General features: G+C 39.1%; 4 protein-coding genes across 4 annotated transcripts; 2 read left to right on the top strand and 2 right to left on the bottom strand.

The window, feature by feature from the left end:
- Nucleotides 1–3650: 3650 nt before the first annotated feature.
- Nucleotides 3651–4328, bottom strand: LOC129780163 (histidine-rich protein PFHRP-II-like). The gene is made up of 2 exons (XM_055788146.1): nt 4269–4328; nt 3651–4207 (listed from the first exon to the last, which is right to left on the bottom strand). Exons 1-2 carry the CDS (start codon nt 4272–4274, stop codon nt 3719–3721), a joined length of 495 nt encoding a protein of 164 aa, XP_055644121.1. The 5' UTR covers nt 4275–4328; the 3' UTR covers nt 3651–3718.
- A 429-nt stretch (nt 4329–4757) lies between these two features.
- Nucleotides 4758–5410, top strand: LOC129780241 (histidine-rich protein PFHRP-II-like). Its single transcript, XM_055788292.1, has 2 exons — nt 4758–4809; nt 4873–5410. The coding sequence occupies exons 1-2, from the start codon at nt 4804–4806 to the stop codon at nt 5359–5361; spliced, it is 495 nt and encodes a 164-aa protein (XP_055644267.1). The 5' UTR covers nt 4758–4803; the 3' UTR covers nt 5362–5410.
- A 2335-nt stretch (nt 5411–7745) lies between these two features.
- On the bottom strand, nt 7746–8410 carry LOC129780512 (histidine-rich protein PFHRP-II-like). Its single transcript, XM_055788832.1, has 2 exons — nt 8365–8410; nt 7746–8303 (listed from the first exon to the last, which is right to left on the bottom strand). Exons 1-2 carry the CDS (start codon nt 8368–8370, stop codon nt 7815–7817), a joined length of 495 nt encoding a protein of 164 aa, XP_055644807.1. The 5' UTR covers nt 8371–8410; the 3' UTR covers nt 7746–7814.
- Nucleotides 8411–8836: 426 nt separating this feature from the next.
- On the top strand, nt 8837–9470 carry LOC129780426 (histidine-rich protein PFHRP-II-like). The gene is made up of 2 exons (XM_055788693.1): nt 8837–8888; nt 8952–9470. Exons 1-2 carry the CDS (start codon nt 8883–8885, stop codon nt 9438–9440), a joined length of 495 nt encoding a protein of 164 aa, XP_055644668.1. The 5' UTR covers nt 8837–8882; the 3' UTR covers nt 9441–9470.
- Nucleotides 9471–10833: the final 1363 nt, after the last annotated feature.

The raw sequence follows: 10833 nt of genomic DNA, 5'->3' as shown, positions 1-10833 counted from the left end.
GACGTTGAACTACGTCTTTCAGGAAGGGTGTCAAATCAGAAAACAGGTCACGTTTTCATGAAAAAAGTTAACGTTAATAATTATTTTCCCTGTGAACGAATTCTCGTGATTTTAATACCAATCGAATCGGAAATTCTCTATGATTTGTTTGGTATGCTATACATTACAATTTGCTAATCTCTAAATGGATTAAATTCATAATAACTGGTAGAATTTCCTTTTTCGCATACATTTGTTCTGCTGATTTGTTTGCTAACCTTACCCGTATTTCGAATGCTTATAACTTGAACATTTCTTAATAGATCGGAATGATGTTTGCATCAATTGATAGAAAATATTTCTACGCGTCTATCACAATTAATAAAATGTTAATCATCATGAGATGAACAATTGAATAACTGTAAAATGTGAATATTATCTAAACGCCCTAACTCCCAAGTTTTGATTGGCCCGATTTACAGTTTCTCCAACACAGACTTCAAAATCGATGTACCTGTGGAAATCTGCTTTACAAATATACATGCAAGTCGAGGGTATTTTTGTTCTCACCGACAGTCTTCAGAAAACAATCGCAGCTTGAGTTTAATTTTCATCAGTTCAAAGAAAACTCGTATTCTCTCTTGGTGCGAAGAGCACAAAATTCACAAGCACGACAGCGCAGAACTCAGATACTAAACATTCTAACTTGTGTGATGCGCGTCTCATTCTATACACACACATACATACGCATCAAATTCTAGCGCCCGCTTTGGCTTCGTTCGTTCTAAACAAGGCATAAAAACAACAGCGCGTCTCCATACGAACCGTATACGCTTGTGTGAAGAAAAATATCTCAACAGGGAGAGCAATCCATATTCAAACGCGCAGCATAGAAATACGGCGTAAGCACGGCTCAAAATTCAGCGTAAAACTCAGCGCAAATCTCTGCGCAAGAACAGCGATGACAACCAAACATTTCATCTGTGTTTCGGAGCGTGCTCATTCAGCAGAGAGCATGTGTACACAAGGAGTGGGAGCTCAACTGGGCACAAAAATATTGTTACACATCAGCACCGGGTTGCATTCTGAAGACTGCCCACCGAGCTGTGTTTCCCTAACACGGACTTCAACATTAACGTGCCTGGTGGAATCGGCTTTGCAAATACATGTTAGTCGAGGGTATTTTTTGGTATTGAGTACTTTTGTACTCGCTTGTCGTTGTGCAGACCATAATATGTTTCCCTAAAACGTACAGCGATCAGCGTTGGCAGTGCTGTTCAATCCTAAATATAATATCCATATTATTCTCTATCCGTTTACCAGGCCAGGCCTACCAGTTTGAAATTGTTCGAATTTCGAAAGAAAATTATTAGTACTGAAGTAGTAACAGTAAAAAAAAGTTATTTCAAAAATGTCGATGCATTCTAAAATAATATTCGAAGTGGTAAACAAGCGGATTGCATAATATAGTTGCGTTGTTCTACGTAGAAAATGCGGTCGTGTCCTAGATACAACCCCTTACATTTTTTTTGTTTTTTACTTTCACTTAATGGTTAGAACAAAACATCAAGTGAGTCAGAAAATCATAATGAAATAGTGCCGAAATATTCCTGGCATATGCGTCCTTATAAAATTTAGAAATCCAACAGAACCTTCTTGAATGTTATTCTTTTTTTTTCAAAAAATTGTGGCAATAAAACATAAACATACTATTGTTTAGGTTTGTTGATGAATAGTATATAAGAATATTCAATTCATTGTATTCAGTAATGAAACATTATTTGTCGTTACATGTTATTTTCTTCAATATATTAGGGTTTAAGATTTAAAGTTCTAGGATGTAATTTCAGCCTAGGCAATATTTTTCTATTCTTCTTCAATCAAAAGTGTCAAAAATATTTCTCAAAACATAAAAACCACAAATCAGCCGGCTGCTGAATCGACCCTCTCCGATTTTTTTTTAATCTTGTTGCTCATGATGGAAGTTACTCAAAATCACAATTTCCATTATCATATGATTAATTTCTATTACGACTGATTTAGTAATACGGCGTATTCAAAATCATTGATCTTTCTTTTGAAAAATTGTAACTGAAAATCCAGACCGTCTGATTAGAATACGATGTTTGACAAGTGTCTCCGCCCAGATGGGTTCTACGCGGGGTTCCAGATTGTTGAGATGAGGATAGATTGGCTACCCGTTGCAGGATGTAGAGTGATGATGAGATATGATTGAATATAGTCAATAGTATGATCTATACAGATTTTGCGATTGAACTGTTCTGATGATGATGATGATGATGATACTGAATTAGAGAGATTTGAATCTTTTCCAGTCCATTCGTCCCAAGCCTTGATAAAGGCCCTTGGAACAACTTTACTCTACTCCTGCATTACACCTCCACTCTCATTGCCTTACCGTTGTTCAGCTCGTCCAGCAACGATGTTGTCCAGTCGATGTCCACACAAAGAATGATAGTTGAACTGTTATGAACATTTCTTGCCTTATTTATATGATTGGTCCCATAGTCATTAGAATGGCGCAATTGTTGTTTGGGTTGCGTCTGGAATATTCGGTATAAACAATTCCTCGGGTCCGTTTCCATGCGTTCCTGTCATTTGACAATTCGCTTGTTATTGTTTATACGTTGTTTTGTCATTCTGTTGCTTTGTCTATTGTGTGTGGTGCAAACTAATAATGTTGTATCAGGTTTTTGTGTCTGGTGAAAAAGGTAAGTCGCGTAAAGTATTATTTTGTATACAATGAACTTTTTTGATCCCTTTTCCACGTTCGGATCCAGGATATGCGTTGCAGATTATGATTAGTGTTTAATGTTATTTTCAATGTTAAGTGATTATGTTCATAAATTTAGTGAATAAAGTGAATTGGAGAAATAAATGTATTTTCTCTTCTTTTCGTATCCGATTGTTCCCTCCAGGCCGCAACAACAAGGTTATGGAAAAATCAATTAACTATTTAGGATAACTAACATTTTAAATGACTTGTAGTACTCTTTTACAAAATCACGCTCACCAGTATTTGATAAAACATTTTCATGCTGAAATATCTTTATTTCGTGTTTGCACCTCATTTTTAGTCATTCATCGCATTATCCGCGAGATTAGTTAATCGCGGTGACCTTGCCAAACTATTTCCCGGATAATCGGGATTGTACTGTAGATCATTGATTTTTCAACAACCTAGTCAAATATCATATTTTAATCAGACATCCGAATTTTCAGTTACAATTTTTCAAAAGAAAAACCAATGATTTTGAATACGCCTTTTTACAAAATCAGTCGTAATTCAAATTGATTCTATGACATTGAAAATTTTGATTTTGGGTAGCTTCCATCATAAGTACAAAGTTTCAAAAAAATCGGAGAAGGTTAAGTCAAAATTTTGATGTTTTTCGATCGATTTGGCGTGGAATTGCTCTGCATTCTCTTTTGTTTTAGTCATCACTGATCATCGAAATAGATAACAAAATAATTCACTGCAGCATTTTACTGATTCAATAGTCCAATTCAAGGCACGAATCGATTGGATTTAGTGCTATTAACAAAATTTTACTAATCAAATACGCTCCTCAGAAATATAAGTGTAATGAAAATGTTCAGCATTTGAAAATTATATAATAAATTTCGATACACAACGAATAAAAACTGGATCATTTTTCTATCAGGCTCATATATTAGATCATTCATTCAGTAGACTAGTTTGGCAAATCACAGTAATTTACAGGGTTCCTGGAGCTGGAGCCAGGTTCAGGGATTTCTGGTTGATGGCATGTCCGGCGAGTGGAGCCTTGTGAACAGCACCACGGTTGGCAGCGACATAAGTGGCAGAGTGCTCAACTGGGGCAACGACAACAGCGGCGGCATGATGGTGGTTATCCCAGTGTCCATGATGTCCCCAATGGTTGTTGATGGCAACAGCAGCTGGAACATGGTGAGCATCCCAGTGACTGTTGACAGCGATGGCGGCTGGAACATGATGAACATCCCAGTGATTGTGAGCCAGAACTGGAGCGTGATGAATCAGAGTGTTGTGGGCGAGGGATGCATGAGCCCAGCTGTGATGATCGTTAGACTGAACAACAGTTGGGTTGACCAGATGATGGGCAGCATGGGTCAATACTGGAGCAGCATGATGAGCATAGATCGATGGAACGTACGAACCTTCAGCAACAACGGCGAGGGCCACCATGACTACAGCTGCGATGCACTGAAAAGCAAATTATTCTGTTGAAAATATCTAATAAATCGTAAAAATATAGTTCAAATACCTTCATGATTGTTGTTTTAAGCTTCGCTTAAGAGAACTGTACAAATTGACGATAGATTTGAATGTGATACTAGACAGAGTAAATTCGTCAATTTATATGGATTCAACGTTTCACTAGTTTCAATATTCATAGAACCCTTTCATAACATAATGTGTTTTGTTCTTCCATTCGCTCGATTCATTCACCCCTTTCCAAGCGATATTTCGAGTAATTGTAGAAACCTGTTTTGGCGCTAAACTAGCGTATAAATGCATCATTAGTTAAAACCTCAAGTTCAATGCTGCACCGGTATATGTATTAACCAAATATGTTCAAGGTTAATGATCAATAAATAATATAACGTTTCTTGTGAGTAGTTGGCCCATTATTGGAGGTGTGGCAAAAGTGAACGGTGTTACGCATTTCGTGTGTCGTCAACTGAAATGCGTGAACCTATTTTTCGTATAAATACTGATAAACGCTGGTGAATTTCATCACAGTTATTTCAACGATCATTTCAATAGCAATACAACAATCGTTCCTTAAAACAACAATCATGAAGGTATTTATCATATTCGCTTCTAAAATATTTGATAATCTCAACTGACTATTTTTTCTATTTCAGTGCATCGCAGCTGTAGTCATGGTGGCCCTCGCCGTTGTTGCTGAAGGTTCGTACGTTCCATCGGTCTATGCTCATCATGCTGCTCCAGTTTTGACCCATGCTGCCCATCATCTGGTCAACCCAACTGTTGTCCAATCTAACGATCATCACAGCTGGGCTCATGCATCCCTCGCCCACAACACTCTGATTCATCATGCTCCAGTCCTGGCCCACAACCACTGGGATGCCCATCATGTTCCAGCCGCCATCGCTGTCAACAGTCACTGGGATGCTCACCACGTTCCAGCTGCTGTTGCCATCAACAACCATTGGGGACATCATGGACACTGGGATAACCACCATCATGCCGCCGCTGTTGTCGTTGCCCCAGTTGAGCACTCTGCCACTTATGTCGCTGCCAACCGTGGTGCTGTCCACAAGGCTTCACTCGCCGGACATGCCGTAAACCAGAAGTCCCTGAACCTGGCTCCAGCACCTGGAACCCTGTAAATTACTGTGATTTGCCAAACTAGTCTTATGAACGAGTGATTGAATATATTTGCTGATTGATGAATTATTCAATGTATTTTATTGCATTTTACCATGACTGTTTTTCACCTGCCGAAAGTTGTCATTTTCAGCATCGTTCGTTTCCTTAGTGATATGTGTTTCATCTCATAGTTTTATGCACGGTTTTATAAAACTCAAAACGCGATGAGTACTAATCAATTCTAAATCAAGGCAGAATTTTTTGTTAATGACGAATTGAACCGTAGCGAACATTTCTTCTCAGAGTTGTCATCTGAGCTATAGTGAATTACATCAACGAGGTTAGTTGTTTATCAACGGATAGAAAATACTGCCCATTCTGATGGACCGGTTTTTGGTTCAAAAAACAAAAAAAAATTCCTTTGTTTTTATTTGATTTATATTATTTATTTATATGTGGTGTCCTTCCTCCTGAGATTTTCGAACGATCGGAAATCAACACGCATGTAATTTGAGCTAAGACACGAGTACCTGAATATTGTATTCACGAATTTCATGAAAACTCGTCTTAGGAGTTGGCAACACCACCTCAGATAGTAGTGAAACGTTGCGGGTGTAGAGGTATTGGTCATTTAATCCTTTGCAGTCGTTCGTCTGCTCTCAGCCACCACAGCATGGAATCATACTAAAATTTTATTCACCGATGTAATTGTTTATATTTTTTCTAAACGAATTTTTCAGTATAGTGAACTTTTTACGAATGTATACGGAGTTTTTATGAATAATAGGTAACGGTAATCGGTATGAACAAAATATTTTCTCTATTTTTTACAAAATTTCTACTAAACTCCAATCGAATGATAAAATGTAGGAAATTGTTCAAATTTTCATAAAAAATACCAAATATTTCCAAAACAATACACTGAAATAAAATATTATAAAAATTAAAAAAAAAATCTAAAAAAAATATTTTTTTTCAATTCTTGATAAAAATTACATGAATAGCCCTTACAATTTCCAACAAGACTCCCATACATCGTAAAATGGGTACATGGTAAAAAACGAACTTTTCAATTTTTTGCACGCCATTCTCGATAGCTTCGAGATAAACATTTGAAAAAATAATAGAAGTGCGTCTTACTATCGTGTATCGAGAAATATTATCAAAAAATGTTTTCATTAAAAATTGAAGCAAAAATAAAAATATGGATATATTGATTTTTGTTGTTGTTGAGGGATTTAGAGATTAAGCAGTATTCGTATTGAAATGTGTCTCTACACCTTTTCTAGATATGTGCGAGTTTTTTTTCCGAATTTTAACAGAGATTTTTTTAATAGAATTATGATTATGACAGTGATTTGAATTTTTTTAGGTTTTTGAGATCCTTTACAGGTTAACTTTTTATTTAAATATGTATGTTTATTTGTTTGTGTATGTGTTTTGTGTAATTGGTGATCTTTTTTCAGAATATTTCGAGAATTGTGCGGCACGCAAATATTTTATAATATATATCTTCATTTTTCTTGTAATTTTCTAATATTTTTTTATTTTCCTAAAATCTGTTATTGTATTCGTGTATTCGAAAAAAGAGCCCCAAACCTTATCACCAGGTACCTTATGGAAAGAATTGATACAAATTTAAAAACTAGATAATTTTTCTGAATCACTGAATATGAAAAAAATACTCATAGTGCATCTTGCTATGATAAAATTACCATCAAAATTTTAATTTGTTTTCACATTTCGAATTTTTTTTCACACGAATTTGGATAATTCTATAAATAGATTAGATGCTGATATGTTTAGTCTTATGAATTTAAACCCACGGTTCAATTAATCATCGGTTTCATAAAAATTAAAAAAAGTAGGCGGTGGAAAATTAGGAAAAAATCCTCGATACATTATTAAAAAAAAATCATAAATATGAAAAAACACGTACGAACCCATTTAAAAGCAATACCTTATTTTGTAATTCCAGAATTTCAAATTACCAAAAAATTGCACCGCACAATGGTTTTTGATCTTTCTGAGAAAAAAATCACGTATCAAAAACAGGTACATGTAAATGAAAATTGTGTCGTTAAAATAAAAAAAAATCAAAATTTCGAAATACCAAAAAATAACTTCAATTGCAAAAATTTTTGTCTAATATATAAAACAAGGTTTTTCCCACGTACGTATAGCTCATCATCACAGGATCATCATCACCTTTCAGTAGAGTCCCCCTTATTAGATTGATTTAGAATTGATTAGTACTCATCGCGTTTTGAGTTTTATAAAACAGTGCATAAAACTATGAGATGAAACACATATCACACATATGTTACACATATAACGATGCTGAAAATGACAACTTTCGGCAGGTGAAAAACAGTCATGGTAAAATGCAATAAAAGACATTGAATAATTCATCAATCAGCAAATATATATTCAATCTCTCGTTCAACAGACTAGTTTGGCAAATCACAGTAATTTACAGGGTTCCAGGTGCTGGAGCCAGGTTCAGGGACTTCTGGTTGACGGCATGCCCGGCGAGTGGAGCCTTGTGGACAGCCCCACGGTTAGCAGCGACATAAGTGGCGGAGTGCTCAACTGGGGCAACGACAACAGCGGCGGCATGATGGTGGTTATCCCAGTGTCCATGATGTCCCCAATGGTTGTTGATGGCAACAGCAGCTGGAACATGGTGAGCATCCCAGTGACTGTTGACAGCGATGGCGGCTGGAACATGATGAACATCCCAGTGATTGTGAGCCAGAACTGGAGCGTGATGAATCAGAGTGTTGTGGGCGAGGGATGCATGAGCCCAGCTGTGATGATCGTTAGACTGAACAACAGTTGGGTTGACCAGATGATGGGCAGCATGTCTCAAAACTGGAGCAGCATGATGAGCATAGATCGATGGAACGTACGAACCTTCAGCAACAACGGCGAGGGCCACCATGACTACAGCTGCGATGCACTGAAAAGCAAATTATTCTGTTGAAAATATCTAATAAATCGTAAAAATATAGTTCAAATACCTTCATGATTGTTGTTTAAAGAAGAACTGTACAAATTGATGAATGATTTGAATCTGATACTATACAGAGTAAATTCGTCAATTTATATTGAACGAATCTTTCACTAGTTTCAACATTCATAGAACCCTTATATAATATAATATGTTTTGTTCTTCCATTCGATTCATTCACCCCGTTCCAAGCAAGATTTCGAGCAATTGTAAAAACCTGTTTTGGCGTTTAACTAGCGTTTTAATGCATCATTAGTTAAAACCTCAAGTTCAATGCTGCACCGGTATATGTATTAGCCAAATATGTTCACGGTTAATGGTCAATAAATATAATGTTTCTTGTGAGCAATTGACCCCTTCCTGGAGGTAAGGCAAAAGTGAACGGTGTTACGCATTTCGTGTGTCGTCAACTGAAATGCGTGAACCTATTTTTCGTATAAATACTGATAAACGCTGGTGAATTTCATCACAGTTATTTCAACGATCATTTCAATAGCAATACAACAATCGTTCCTTAAAACAACAATCATGAAGGTATTTATCATATTCGCTTCTAAAATATTTGATAATCTCAACTGACTATTTTTTCTATTTCAGTGCATCGCAGCTGTAGTCATGGTGGCCCTCGCCGTTGTTGCTGAAGGTTCGTACGTTCCATCGGTCTATGCTCATCATGCTGCTCCAGTTTTGACCCATGCTGCCCATCATCTGGTCAACCCAACTGTTGTCCAATCTAACGATCATCACAGCTGGGCTCATGCATCCCTCGCCCACAACACTCTGATTCATCATGCTCCAGTCCTGGCCCACAACCACTGGGATGCCCATCATGTTCCAGCCGCCATCGCTGTCAACAGTCACTGGGATGCTCACCATGTTCCAGCTGCTGTTGCCATCAACAACCATTGGGGACATCATGGACACTGGGATAACCACCATCATGCCGCCGCTGTTGTCGTTGCCCCAGTTGAGCACTCTGCCACTTATGTCGCTGCCAACCGTGGTGCTGTTCACAAGGCTCCACTCGCAGGACATGCCATCAACCAGAAGTCCCTGAATCTGGCCCCAGCTCCAGGAACCCTGTAAATTATTGAGAATTTAGAAAAGAGACTATTGAATGAATGACTAATATATTATTTGACTGAACAATGATTTTTTTTTTTGGCAGACTTATCTCACTTCTTAACTAGGCGAACCTAGCCAGAATTTTCACCTGCCCCCGGGCTTCTGAATGCCAAAGGGGGACTAGGCTCTGCGGAATGCACGTATCTGCATGCTCGTGCTGTTTCAGTTCTGACCGAGAAATTGTCGGACAATCGCGCAGGTGCTAAGGATGACCGACTTTTCGATGCCGGCCAATTCCTTCTCCATATTCAACACCTTTAGCGCTTCCAGAAGTGTCTTCGGGACAATTCCAGTTCCAGAGAGAACGACTGGAACAATTCTTGGGACCTCCCTTAGCCCCCACAGTTCCTTGAGCTCCACGGCCAATGGTCGGTACTTGCAGATTTTGCGACCGTGGGTCTCCTCCAGATTCTGGTTCAGTGGAATAGCGACATCGATGATGGTGACTTTGCGGTCGCTCTTGTCGTAAACCATTATATCTGGGCGGTTGTGGTGGATCGAGAGGTCGGTCAGAACAGTGCGATCCCAGTACAGCTTGAAACGGTCATTTTCCAGGACAGGTGCAGGCAGGTACCGGTAGTTTGGTACGTTGTCTTCCAGTAGAGCACATTGGAGCGCCAGTTGTCGATGAACAATACGGGCCACGTTGTTGTGGCGCTCGGTGTAGGCTGCGTTGGCCAAAACGGGACAGCCTCCCATAATGTGCTCTATGTTTTCACCTGGTTGATGGCACATCCGGCAAATGTCATCAACGTCTTGATGCCAGACGTACCGCCTGCAGTTTCTCGTCGGTATTATCCTGTCCTGGATGGCTATCATGTCGGCTTCTACTACTGAAGAGAGTTCTCCACGCGTTAGCCACAGATTAGATGCGGCCTTGTCGACGTGTGGCCGGTCCAGTTGATGGGGGTGGGCACCATGCACTGCCTTCTGCTTCCAAGCTGCAATCTTCTCCTCCACTGTCTGCAGATTGCAGTTGAGTTGGTACTCCGCTTGCGCCAAGTGCAGAGCGCTGTATCCTCTGTCGGCGGCGCAGACAGCCCGGTATAGCGCGTTTTGGTTGGCGCGTTCTGCGAAGTACTCGCGCAGTTGTCGTACCTGGGCAACACACAGTGCAGATATGTCGACTATTCCAAGTCCCCCTTCTTTGCGTGGCAGTGAAACTCTCTCCAGTGCCGATTGAGGATGGTGCATTCCGGCCTCTTTGAATGCTTTCCTCATCCTCCTCTCAAGGTCCTCTAGGTCAGTTTTGCTCCATTTGACTACACCAAAACTGAAGGTCAGCAGGGGAACCGCGAATGTGTTGATCGCGCGTACCTTGTTCCCCGCGTTGAGGAAAGTCCTCAGGACACAG

Source organism: Toxorhynchites rutilus, chromosome 3 (assembly GCF_029784135.1).
Source record: "Toxorhynchites rutilus septentrionalis strain SRP chromosome 3, ASM2978413v1, whole genome shotgun sequence".
NCBI classification, from domain to species: domain Eukaryota; kingdom Metazoa; phylum Arthropoda; class Insecta; order Diptera; family Culicidae; genus Toxorhynchites; species Toxorhynchites rutilus.
Note: the sequence above shows the minus strand (reverse complement) of the source record. Positions and strands in the feature narration are given on the sequence as shown.